Source organism: Crocuta crocuta, unplaced genomic scaffold (genome assembly GCF_008692635.1).
Source record: "Crocuta crocuta isolate KB4526 unplaced genomic scaffold, BGI_CrCroc_1.0 scaffold20, whole genome shotgun sequence".
Taxonomy (NCBI): Eukaryota; Metazoa; Chordata; class Mammalia; order Carnivora; family Hyaenidae; genus Crocuta; species Crocuta crocuta.
This window is the reverse complement of record NW_027527932.1, coordinates 7509751-7523790: the sequence shown is the minus strand read 5'-3', so window position 1 is coordinate 7523790 and position 14040 is coordinate 7509751. Positions and strand designations below refer to the sequence as shown.

At 42.0% G+C, this 14040-nt stretch overlaps 1 protein-coding gene across 1 annotated transcript in view; it reads right to left on the bottom strand.

Moving 5' to 3' along the window:
- Window positions 1–14040, bottom strand: part of TOX (thymocyte selection associated high mobility group box) — a 145966-nt gene that overhangs the window by 112737 nt on the left and 19189 nt on the right. The window contains exon 2 of the mRNA XM_077751841.1: window positions 13474–13716. Within this exon, the coding sequence (XP_077607967.1) occupies window positions 13474–13716 (243 nt within the window). The remainder of the gene's footprint in view (window positions 1–13473; window positions 13717–14040) is intronic.

Sequence of the window (14040 nt, the reverse complement as noted above, 5' to 3'; positions counted from 1 at the left end):
GGAGGGGTAGAGAGAGAGGGAGAGAGAGAATCCCAAGCAGGCTCCATGCCCAAGACTGAGTCCAATATGGGACTCAAACCCATGAACCGTGAGATCATGACCTGAGCCAAAATCAAGAGTCAGATGTTCAATGGAGTGAGCCACCCAGGTGCCCTAAAGTGAGTTTATTTTGTTAAAAAGAGAGAGAGAGAGAGAGAGAGAGAAGAATTGCTCATGTTATCTAGGCTGGTCAGGCCAGTGTTGAGAGTAGTGGCTCCTCAGGGTTTACGAGAACACTCCTCAGGTGTAGGAGGGCCCAGAGGACAAAGGTGCAATGAAAACTTTCAGTGCGAAGTTACTGAGCCCCACATGCAAGGCATAGCCCCTAACTCACCAGCAATGCAGGGGTTACAATCCCCCAGCCCGCCTGCCTCTTTACCTCCCCCCTGCCCACCTGTGTGACCTGTCTCGGTGAAGTAAGGATTATACCACCCCTTCCCGGTGTGATCGTGGGGATCAGGAGGAAGCTGTAAAACACCGTGCCTGGAAACTGGCACTAACAGGGGCTCAGTAAGTTGTGGCATGCCAGTTCTTAGAAGGTCGCGTGGAACACGGACATGTCGCGTGGAACCTCAGAAGCGGAAACACAGACGACGTAATGAAAACCCAGACAACCAGCGATGGGACTTCAGGGAAGGTAGATGATGAAACGAAGCTGACATGAGGCACACGGTCCGCCTGGTGTAGCTCGAGTGCTCCAGATGCACAGACCCATTCGAATGTTCCCACTCGACGACAATGAAGCACAGAGAGGTGAAGTCACTCGCCCAGAGTCCGGGCAGCCTGCGAGGGCCCAGGCAGGGTCAAGTCCAGGCCTCCGCACTCCATAACCAGCCAGTGTACCAAGCACTGAACGCTGCTTCTCAAGACCCCTATCCCGTCAGTCGGTTTCTGCAGGTGACCCCCGGTGCCACACTCCCTGAACCACGTAAGGAAGGTACTGCTGTCGAGAACTTGATCTTAAACACGGTCTCAGATTTTCCACGTGTGTCGTACACGCAACCCTCATCTTCCCAAGTGAACTGCCAGCTCATGGATTCTAACAGTCACTGCACAGAACACCTACGGATCTGAGGCACAATGAAGACACCCCAAATGAGCATGATGAGCGGGTGAAATGCCACAGCACAGCACAGCTTCGGAAAATGCAGTGTCTGCTGTTTGCTGGGAAACTCAGGCTTGCCTCATGTGCTGCACTAATTACAGATGAGGCTGCTTTGGGGAAAGCAGGAACAACCCATAAACAAGACAATATCCCAGGTAACCGTACTGTTATTTTTAAAAATTTTTCTAAATGTTTATTTATGAGGGAGAGAGAGACAGAGCGTGAGCAGGGGAGGGGCAGAGAGAGAGGGAGAAACAGAATCTGAAACAGGCTCCAGGCTCTGAGCTGTCAGCACAGAGCCTGATGTGGGGCTCGAACCCACGAGCAGGGAGCTCATGACCTGAGCCGAAGCCGATTGCCTAACCAACTGAGCCAATGTGCATCTGCCTGGGGGAGGGGGTGGCCTTTGCAGGCCACTGATCCCTTAACAGTGGGTACCACTCCCAGATGCCCTGGCATAACGAACATGTGAACGTATTTATGCAGGAAGACAGAGAGAGACGTAAATACAGACACAAATAGCAAATAGCGTACTTTTACTCGGTAGCTGAATAATGGTCACATGGTTGGGCCGGACTCTTTTCCTGTTACTTGTACAGGCGCCATGAGATACGTGTAATCTCACGATGGGAAGAGAATGTTTTAACATGTTAAGGGTTCTGTTTATCTTTGGGTAGTCTTAATAATATAATGTTTCCAGCAATAATATTTACGAATATACTCTCTCAAGAACCAAAGAGGGACGTATTTTTCATCCAGCGCATTTTCAGGTTTGGTCATGTCTCCATTGGGGAAGCCATTAGTTATGTCTGCTGACTAGCAGAGAGTGCAATTAAAGATGCATACGAAAACATGAAAAATTTTAATAGTGTGATATGTTTTTGGGGCTGAGTAATTTTTTTATGAAAGACAATCAAGATTTTTATTTTAAAAAACAGAGCTCCTTCAATGTTAAAGAGTAATGCTTCACAAATGCCACACATTTTGAGAACGTATCATGCCCATGAAAAATAGAACTGCTACCTTGAATTACAAAAAGGAGTTTAATCCGCCCTCTGTTAAATGGTACTTAGATTTCCCTGGGGGAATTTGTCCATTCCATTAAATTCAGAAATGTTCCACTATTAATTTTGTTATTACATATTAATCAGAATGCTAAATATATTTATTAGGTGAAGGGAAAAAGATCTGTCCTCTGGGTGATTATGGCATTTGCGATATTTTAAATGGCCCAAAAAGAGGAAAGTTGAATCTAATATTTTAATGACCGTACCAAATGGTCAAAGATCCTGTAGCACCTCGTACCTTTTCACCAAGGGTGTATGTGTTCCTTTTGGCAAAATATATAAATGGCTAATACAAAAAGACAAATATTATGTTCCTATAGGCAATGACTCTTCACATTAAAGAACTGGGAACTTTCAAACTGGAAAAAAAAACTGAAATGGAAAAAACCCAAAACCTGCTCTTAAAATGTTCCCGTAATGCACTAGATAAGAATAGTTAATGAATAATGAAGGAAGTGTTGTCTTGAAATGAGACTAGTTCATTGTTCTCCTGAAAAGCATTTTAGACTAATTCTCCTATGACTCCATGACTAAATGGGTTTATAATGCAACATTTTAATGTTAATAATGTACTCGCACAAATCAAGCAAATGGCAAGCCAAAGANCTGAGCTGAAGTCAGACGCTCAACCAACTGAGCCACCCAGGCATCCCAAAGCCAATCTTTAATAGACATTAATTCTCCACATGGCTCCTTCTGCCTCCAAGATTTGGGGGGACTGGGCAGAAATAGGTTTTTTTAGAAGCCTTACAATTTTACTGATAATGTTTCTCCATAAAAACAGCTCTACTCAGAAAATAAAAGTATTCATTTACAAAGGAAGATCAACCAAGATGCTGTAATTAATTGTCAAATATATCAATTTAATAGTGGTACAGATTAGGAATAATTAGCAGTGAAATGACTCAAGTATTAAGACTACAAGATTAGATGTAAATTTCAAGCTCAAATTCATTTAGCTATATTGTAAGTATGATAGCAGGCTAGACATGTTTAGACCCCATGACATGTGACATTACACTTTTTTAAAAGGCGAGTCTTTGTATCATTTTAGATGATAAACAATGGCTTAGAAGTGTCAGTATAAAAAGGCAATAAAGGGGGCACCTGAGTGCCTCAGAGGAAGACAGAGACAGAGCATGGGAAGGGTAAGGACAGAGGGAGGGAGACACAGAATCCGAAGCAGCTCCAACCTCTGAGCTGTCAGCACGGAGCCTGATGTAGGGTTTGAACTCACAAACTGTGAGATCATTAGCTGAGCCGAAGTTGGTGCTTACCCAACTGAGCCACCCAGCTGCCCCAACATTAAAAAAGATTTTTTTTTAAAGCAATAATGACCCTGCACTTGTCTGGGAAAAACACTGAAGGCTCCAGTGGGGACAAATGAGCTCATTCATTTGATCAGAAATAGTTACCAAGGTCTTAGTAAGTGCGTTGCACGACTTATATTGTTATCAACAATTTCCACATGAAGGAATGAAACCAAATAAGCTCTCGAGGTATCTAGGTCCTCTTATCTGTAAACACCTGGCCAGGTGGAATGAGAGGGTACATGAAACCTTCCCTTCCGTGGGGGAGGGCATGTCCTGAGCGTTCATGGCCAATGGCAAGGGAAGGGAAGAGAGTACAGGGACATGTGGGAAGCACTCAGTTTAGGGCCTGATTTCTAGCAAGCACTTGATATATGAAGTGTTATCATTTACTTCTAGTTAGGGTACCGGGCTGACGATGGAACATTCTTGGGGGCCCGAAATGAGGAGGAGACTCCAACAAGGAGCATGGCCTTGGAGAAAGGGGTGGAGGAGGGCCATAAACAGGAAAGGCACACTGAGACGGAGCCCTCCGCTACGTGATTCCTACAAACAGGCCTGGCTTGCTGTTCATCCTTCCTGCGCCCACCTCGGTTTCCTCCAGGTTCTGGGCTGCTTTTCCCAAACGCCCTTTCCACACTTTAGGGAACATTTTATTAACAATTTAAGAAGGTGTAGCTAGTTCTACGTAGTTCCTCCTGGTTCTACGTAGAATCTGTTTGTCTGGGGACAATTAAGAGTGCTTACCTATATTTTTCTTCCCACTTGTTGTTTGTTGAGGATTATTTAAATCATGGATACCCAGCCAGAAAAAACAGATGACTTGATGACCATCAGCATCATGGCCTTTCCGGATGTTTGCCTTTAGGATGTGAAATGAGTTACACAGAAACAAGATGGGAATTGCTGGCTAGACACCAACCTAGCAGGGACCATGTCGCGGGACTGATCGATGGGCCCAAAATTAAATATGGCAGCAATCAGTGATGCTATTAAAGAGCCTATCATAGGGGCGCCTGGGTGGCTCAGTCGGTTGAGCATCCAACTTCAGCTCAGGTCATGATCTTACCGTCTGTGAGTTCAAGTCTTGCATCAGGCTCTATGTTGACAGCTCAGAGACTGGAGCCTGCTTCGGATTCTGTCTCTCCCTCTCTCTCTGCTCTCCCCTGCTCATGCTCTGTTTCTCAAAAACAAATGTTAAAAAAAAAAAAAAAAGAGCCTATCATAAAGCGTCCACGTGGGGCAGAAAATTATTAGAAAAATTCAAAAATTAATCCGTAATCTCAGGCCCTGTCTGGAGCACTGCCTCTCATTGTGGTCAATATTCCCTAAGATCACAAATTTAAAAAAAAAAAGGAAGCTAATTTGATTTTAAAGCTGAAAAATATGACCTTTGAGGACGGGTTACAGGAATCAGGGTAGTCTGGGCCAGGTATAACACGACTTAATAAATGTCAACTGCTTGAAATCAACTGTTCTCTGAGCATCCAGAAGTCTGAGGCAGACAAAGTAGTCTAAAATTGTAGTAAGAGATTTTCGTTTAACTTTAATAAGGAACTTCCTGGAAGGAATCTAAATCTCTTACTGCGATTTAACTTAATGTTACAAGGTTAATTAAACACAAACAGGCTACCAAGGAAAATTCTGGAATCTTGGCCCTTCAATAGAAAACCACATATCTTAAATGGCTTAGGTTTACTCCTGTCTGGAATTAAAGAGGCTGGATTGAATAACTCTCAGAGTTTGTATATTATATAACCGGGTTTATAGCTTTTTAACGTCTTCCGTGCATGGGTGTGGCACACATCCATACGAACTCAAGGGTTGAAGAAAAAGTACAACATGCCCTATATACAAAGTCAATCTTGAGTTTTCTTATTTGGCATAAGAAAGGAAAAGTGTTATTTTTAAATTGGCTCCTTTCCTGGACGCTATTAAGTAGAACTCCAGTTTGGAATAATATTTTATTATAGCCCTAAAAGATGGTCCCAAATCATTAACATACTGAATCCACTGAACTACTTATCAATACCGCATTCAAAGTAGTCTGTTCTGAGCAAAGAAAGGGCTAAGCCTCAAACAATACTTACTTTTGTCCTTATTAGGAATCTGACATTAAAAAAAAAAAAAACCCAGACCACACACTTTTATTATATATGGTCAAAAATAAGAACAAAAGCAGCCATGTCTTCACAGCGTTAAAGTGGTTTAATACATCGCTCTCATGTGCTGCAATACTCAAAAAAGAATAATCTGTGGAAAAAAACCCAAGCCGGGCTGTGATTGCCAAACATCTCATGAATTGGGGCATGATGCTAAATAATTATTCTTCATCTTTTTTTCTTCTGTCAAAGCGGGCAAAATTATTTATTTTTATTGCCTTTTTTTCCTGTTGTTGTTTTTTAAAGAAACAAACCATGTGACATCCATTCCATTTTAAGCTAATGCTTCTATTATTTCATATCTAAATGGGGCTGACATCATCAGCTCCTTGGCGTCCTGAAAGATATTTAGCTCTGGCCCACTGTTACATACTTGATGCATTACGTGAAACAAAATATCTCAAGATTTTGGAAATATTTATTTTAAAAACAACCATCAAATTGTCTGTAATCACATTTTCTGCTTGGCTTTGAATGCTGCATTATTCAATATGCCAGTGGACCCTTTCCATAAGGCGACACATTAGAAATTCATGCTGCTCTAATACATATGACTTCCTTGATGTACAGCACTTCCTATAGACCCAGAGGAATACCTCTGCTTCAGTTTTGTGTGTCCTGCACAGCACCTTCTGAAAGCACGGTTGTCAAAACAGTTGTACGGTGGCCTCTAAATGCAAAGTGCGGCATGACTGAACGCTGAAACTGACAATAAATCTGAGTATATACATTATGCTTGCTTTTGTTGCCTGGAAAAATAAGGCATTGGGGAAATCACCACCCCCTCCCCCCGATTTCATTGCCGTTAACATCTTTTTCCATTTTAAACTCCAGAACTGGAAGTCTGAAGCATTCAGAGAAATTGAAATCTCCTTTGTTGCTTTTTTCATTGTAAATTTTCTATAATGTGTCATTAGGAACCACACGTGCAGAAAGCTCAGGTCTAAATGAATCCTTTCTGGGAGGCCATTCTGAAACTTTGCACGGTTTTTTCTTTGTATGAAAGAGCTTCTGTTGACTGCACAAAGAACAAGCAATCGCCACATATAGGCCAGGCGGCGAGCCTTGGATGACTTTATACAAGGTTGTATTTTCCCTTCCACCAATCCATGATTAAACCCAGCAACGAATGTGCCAGAGTGGAGAGAAAAAGAAGAGGCTCTTGATTTCAGTTTGCAGGAATCAAAGGATTTTTCTTGAACCATGAATACTTAGTACAGATATTTTCTTCTACCTTTCTCTCCAAATAGTTCTGTAGTTTCTCTGTAACAACCGGAAAACACCGTCCGGCCTCACAAAAGCACCATCACTTTCTCCTTAATGGCAGAACAACATTTTCCACTCAAAGAAATGTTCTGTTCAATAGACTCAAATATCTTCAGAACCAATTAGGCTCTGGGAGGGACAGGTAAAACACTGAGGAATGAGAAAGCCAAAGTGATGGTAGGAAAAATGCCTGAGTGACTAAAGTAAAAAGCTGAGTGAGTCATGCCTCTGGGTCACAGTTGTGAGGCCAATAGAGTATGAATCATAAGAACGCGCTAGCCCTGGAGAGGGTCTCAGCGATCAGCATTTCTGTGGTTTTCCATCTTCTTGGGGGGAAGAATCCTTTGTTCAAGGGGACTTTTACAGGAAATCTCAACAAATGTGACACCACTATGGCTGATTCCTGCCTTTCCCTGGCTCCAGTGAGCTGCATTTGGACCCTCTGGTCAGGCGCCACCCCCTGGTTCAGATGGGGTACAGTAAATTGCTTAAAGCGCTTAATGTGCTTACCCAAGGCGGTCTCTGGCCTTCCAGACTCTCGTTCCAGTGCTCTTCTAACTAGATTCCACTCTCTGAGAAGCGCAGGCTAATCAATTACCCACTTGCAAAATAACTCAAGGGAATTGTGAGAAAACATGGAACTCTTGCATATTGGGTCATGAATAGCTGTTTAACTTGGACCTGGAGAATCCGAACAAATTGGCATTTGTTTGACACAATATACTACTAGAACCCTCCCTGGTGTTATAGGCTGGGCTTAGAAAACAGGGACTTGAAGAAAATGGAATCTTTTTTGAAGTGCCAGAAATCTGAATTCTTGTGAGAGTCCCAATTGACTACCAACAGATACAATGGCACCAGCAAGAACATACGAAAAGGAAGTGCTGGGAAACGTGGGAAGGAACAAATTTCACCCGACAGATGTTTCAGCCTCTCTATAGATTTATGTTAAACTGCAGAAAGCAATCTATATCTTCTACCTCGGTGAACTTTTGATCAGAAAGGGATTCCCCTGAATTATTCTAGTACCTACTGTGTGACAGGCACTCCTTCCAGATACTTCCTTAATGTTCACGTTATAGGACTAAATGTCTTATGATGCCCATTTTATAGATAAGAAAACTGAGGCACAGAGAGATTATGTAAGTTGCTCAATGTCACACAGCTGGTAAGTGGCAGTGCTTGGATTTGAACTGAGGTAGTCTGGCCCAAAGGTGTTGGTTTAAACGATATGGTATGCAAGGACACTCCGTAGACAGTCAAGCCTTCTTCGGTTAGTAGCAAGCTTCATGTTGTCTCCTCTCCCCCCTCCCTCCACCCGAACAGATGTGAAGATTCAGGATTGAAGTATAAATAACTCTTTGGGAAAAATCATCTCTTTTATGCATTTCAACTCTCCCAAAGGCATCACACAGGCCTGCTTTTCCCATTTTATTTAACAAACTTATATAATGCTTCCTATGTGCTAATGGCTAGCCTAAGCAATTCTTTTTTTTTTTTTTAATTTTTTTTAAATGTTTTATTTCTAGGAGAGAGAGAGACAGCGTGAGCAGGGGAGGGTCAGCGAGAGAGGGAGTCACAGACTCTGAAACAGGCTCCAGGCTCTGAGCTGGCAGTCAGCACAGAGCCCAACACGGGGCTCGAACCCACAAACTGCGAGATCATGACCTAAGCGAAAGTCAGACGCTTAACCGACTAAGCCACCCAGGCGCCCCTGGCCTAAGCAATTCTTAAATATTCATTTAATGCCATGAGGTAAGGACTATTTTTACCCTTGTTTTTTTAAAAAAAGTTTATTTATTTATTTTGAGAGAGAGAGAGAGAGAAAGAGAGATCCCAAGCAGGAGGGGGCAGAGAGGAGAGACAGAATCCCAAGGAGCCTCTGTGTCACCAGTGCAGGCCTGATGCGGGGCTTGAACTCACAAACTGCGAGATCATGGCCTGAACCTAGAGCAAGAGTTGGATGCTTAACCAACTGAGCCACTCAGGCTCCTTGATTTTCAGACAAGGAAGCTGGCTTGAGCCACTGAGCAAGCCACTTAACCGCTATAAACCTCCATTTTCCAATTGTGAAACTGGGATAATAATATTCAGACATCAATTTCTAATTATAGACCCATTTTTTTATGTCCAATATATTAGATATCTGTAGGAAGTGCTCAAAATCAGTGAAACTGTATCACTTATGTTACCACTGGGGATGAGAACAAGCAGACACTAGAAAATTTATCTTTAAAATGAAATCTCAAAAAGATTATTGTATTATATGTAACAATTGATATGAAAAATAACGTGACATAATAATACATATATATTAAACATTCAATCTCTATAATGTATATAACACTTCAATGAGAACTAAAATATTTCTACCCCTTGGAGTCATTCAAATTCTAAAATTCTGTCACGTGAAGACACTAACACCAAGATGTGAGCACCACACTAACAGCAAAAGCTCAGCTTTTAGAACATTGTAAAGCTTTCAGAAAATGCAATTGGTTATAGTTGATCCTATACATAAATCTGCCTGGGGTGGCCTATACTCATAGGACTTTAAGATTCACAACAAGTTTATTATTTAGAATCTACAAGTATTAGCTTTTATTACTGAAGGTGACCTTGACAGAAGGCCTTGGAAAGAGCACTGTAATTTCTAGGTGAGCAGCTTTTCCATCCGGATTTCTATAGTCATTACTGCCTTGTCAATATGAGCATTGATGACCTAAGTTGTGTGCTGTTCATAAATATATTTCAACGACTGGCAAACTGACCAGTAGTTCGGTTGTTAACTTTTGAGATCACATTAGGCATGAGCAAGGTGTTAGGGAAGAGTTTTAGTTTTTGTGTTTTTTTTTTGTTTTACAAAGAAACGTGAAGAAACTATTCTATAGTCCTAGCATTCCTTTCAAAGAAAATAACCTCTGAGTGCTTTTTAAACATAAAATATGGCTATATGGAGGCTTGTTCATCTTCAGATCCATTTGTATTTGGGAATGATGTGGGGACAGCTTCGTGGCCCGTCTTTCTGCTCTCACTGTCACCACCCTCTATATCTCCTCAACACCTCTTGCCTGAGTTACGACAGGAGGCTCCACGGACTTTCCGCAACTCATTTCTGACCACCGTTATCCATCCAGGAAGATGCCAGAAGGATTTTCCCATGACACTGCTTTCCTGATGCTTTACCTTGAGTGAAAGCAGCCAATGGTTTTTTTGAATCCATCATATGAAGCCCATGGTCCTTTATCTGGTCAAACCTTCCAGCTTCAAATATCCAGCCTGCTTTCCAAATGCTCTCCAATATGCCCCTTCTTGCCTCTCTATTTATCCAAATGAAAACCATCTTTCAAGCCCTGGCTTCAGTTGTTTTTCACTAAGTTTTATAGACTACCCAAACCAGATTACCATAACGTCTTCCGACTAGGAATTCCTACCGGGTTCACGGCCAGCAAAAGTGAGTTTTGCATGTCTCTTGGTCTCTAATTGCTTCATCAATATTTATGTTTTCTCTGTAATGTAAGCTCCTGAAGGACAATGACCATGTCATATCAATCGTTTGAGTACTTTGAAACATTTAGATCACGGGAAGCATTTCAAATGTACATGCTGACGATTGGCATTCTAGACACAGGTTAGCTCAAAATAAGTATTGAAGAGGCTCCTTGTTTCTCAAAGGAATGAGTAGACTTCTATAAAGTTGGCCCTTCCAACTTTATTAGATTTCTTCTGCAACTATCTAGTATATCAAACTCTGGCTCCTGGACTCCAGCCAGAGATCCACGTCTTGAAACATGATTCGTACAGCAAATTTAATTTCCAAATCTACCTTCTCCAAGACCACGTTGTCTTAAAAATGGGTTTAATATAGATTTAATGTTAGAATCAACATTAACTAGACCTAAGCTATCCAAGACAGTAGCCACTAGGAACATGTGGCTGCCTTAAATGTAAAATAATTCAAATATAATAAAATAAAAGTTAGATCTTCAGTCACTTCAGCCACATTTAAAGTCCTTAATAGCCAATGAATACTGCTCTCGGACAGCATGGATGACAGAAAAGCCATCATCACAGAAAGTTCTACTGGACAGTGCTAAAGCCCATCCAAAGCCTCACCAAGACTTGCATTATTTGTTGGAGCAGCATAAAATGGTAGGGTCAGTACCGGGAGTAGGCAAAGTGGATGTCCACCTCAGAATGTGGGTTGAGAGGTATCGGGAAGGCCCACCGTCCTACGAAAGATCTTACTAGATGCAGCTTGCCAAGAACCAGAATGGCAAGTTAGAGCCTTATCCCCTTAGGTTAGGCGAACAGGGCCCCTCTGCTTTTTACAGTGCTAAAGGTTCCTAAGGAAATGCCACGTTGAAGGGAAAATACCTAAAGTCCTGTTTTTGACATTGTGTTGGGTGGGGAAAGCATAAAGAAATTTGTTTGAGGAGAGGTTCCTGATAGAGTGAGACAAAAGCACAGGGGAGGAAGGGCCTGGAAAGTGGTGTATTTCATGCTGTGATCAGGTCCAGTTCTGAGCACGCCATTTAAGGAGGGCGTGACAGCCATTATGGCAGCTCTGGAGAAATCCTTGACATGTATACAATGAGAATATATGCTCGTACGTATGTACGTATGTACAACGTATGTATGCACATATATATCGAAGAAGCATCTCTTAATCAGTGAATGGTCTATTGAGGGGGTGCTAGGAATGCTAAGAAGGCAAACGGTGTAAAGGAAAAAGGGTTTTGAGGCTTAAATTACATAACTGAACATCTCATTACCCCTTCTATGGCCCCACTTCAATCATACTGAGAAAGCTCTGAGGACTGACTTGTACTGTACACACTATATGTATTCCTCTTCTCTCTCTCTCTTTTTAAAAAATTCTTTTAATGTTTATTTATTGAGAGACAGAGCATGAGCATGGGGGGGAGGTGGCACAGACACAGAATCTGAAGCAGTCTCCAAGCTATCAGCACAGAGCCCAACATGAGGTTCGAACTCACAATCCGTGAGATCCTGACCTGAGCTGAAGTCAGACACTTAATGGACTGAGCCACCCAGGCACCCCTCTTCTTCTCCTTCTGAAAGAATAGGTGGTTGTCTAGGAAAGCGTCGCCTGGATGCCTGACTGACTCATGACGTGGGTCTGAAGGCCTAGCCCCAGAGAGGAATAGACATGAGACTTCTCAAGGTGACCACTTTGAAAGACGCTGTTCAGATCTACAAATGTAGCAAGTTTGTTTAAAAAACACTTTATCTTTTCTCAAGCCATAGTTAACACGTACACTCTTAGGACAAACCTATAAGAGTACAAGATAATCTAGAAAGTGGAGGGCAGCAGTTTTCTGCCTCTATTAGGGCTGTGAACGAGTTCTCCTCTCTTGGCCACTGCGCTAGCTGCCAGTTCTTAGGAGAATCTAGACACGATCATGGCATTAGGCTCTGGGCTTCATTCTTTGAAAAATACTGCATGGTTTCTTTCGACTCTTCCCCCACCCCCACTGCCCGCCAACCCCTGCCCTTCACATTCATGATTAACAGGAAAACCTTGTAGAGCCACTCAAGTTAGAGATATATCCCCAAATGATTTAGATAAGTGATCATGAGAATGGCGCCTATCAGAAACAATATAATATGAGCAAATTCATCAATTTATTCATTGTGAACATGACAGCACTGTTCAGTGACTTACCCAAGTGACAATCGAGTTGCTTGTGCTGTTAAGTGATTGAACAACGGAAACCAAAGAGCGCTAATTAAAAGTCAATGTTAACCTCAGGGAGAGGCTGATGACATGGTAAAGAGCTCTGTCCTTGGCCATGTACTACTGAAGATATTTTTCACTACCGAGATATAGACCGAGAAATTAAGGGTTAAGATGACATAAAAATCAGAAGGGATGGTTTGATGGTAAGTTAGTGTTTCTCAAACATGGGATGCCTGTTAAAAATACAGATCCTTGGACTTCTGGGTAGAGGCCAGATATGGATTTTTTTGCTAGTTTTCTAGGAGATACACATTCCTACTAACTTTGAGAAGTATAGAACTTTTGAAGACTCATAGGGACAAAGCGTCCAATAGATTGAAACACTTTAATGGAGATAAATTTTTAATCACTAGAATTGTACCTCCAAAATAAAAAAGGAAAATTGTTTTCTTGCTTCCCATAAAATGAAATCCAGTTTAAAAGCAGTCCCTGTTCAGAAGATGCAAGGTTCTGACTTGCGGTGAGAAGTCTATCAACTTTATGACTGAGCATTCAGTGTCAAACAGTATTTAGAACTTTGGGTTATAAATGTAAGTGATCAAACATATAATTCATTGATTTTTCCCCCCCTGAATTAAGGACCGTATGGAGAACACTCTCCATAGCTAAAAACACATGCTTAGTTTCAGAACCCTGTGTTACTCCAGTTTAAAGCTTTGCATTAAAGTCGACCTTACCTTCGCCATATCCCTCACTCCCCACCCTTACCCCACCCTCCCTGGCCCTGGCCCCCACAACAAATTGGTAAGCGGATTCTTACCACAGAAATGGAGTTAGTAAGCAGTGCGCCATCCTGTCCCAGCAAATTGGAGACGGTGATTTCAGGTAGGTCCATGTTTTGCGGATGGAATGGTAGCAGGCCATTATGGTTCATCGGGTGACACAGAGAGTGGTAGCCGGTTTCGACCTCATTCACGTGCACCAGCGAGTGGTCAGGGAGGGAGGGAGGGGTGATTGGCGGAATGTTGAAGTCTTCACTTTCCAGGCTTGGACCAGGGTAAGACTGAAAAGACAAATGACATTGTGGCAAATTATCATTCCCTTCTTCTCCATCACCGGGAACAAATACCCATGACCCTTTCAGACGATATTACAAGCAGCATTCTGGATTTGGCAAAGACATTGCAAACACGCAGATTATCCTGCTGTAATTTCACTATTATTCATGGAAAAAAATTGCCTCAAAGGCATATCCGCTTCTTGTATAACGAGTACTTCCATCAGGCAGTTTTATTTTTCCAAGAAACTGAACTCAAACAGCTTTCAAAGTTCCCATTAAACTTCTCCAAGAGTTTTAATCTAACTGAATACCGTTTTCATGGGAATT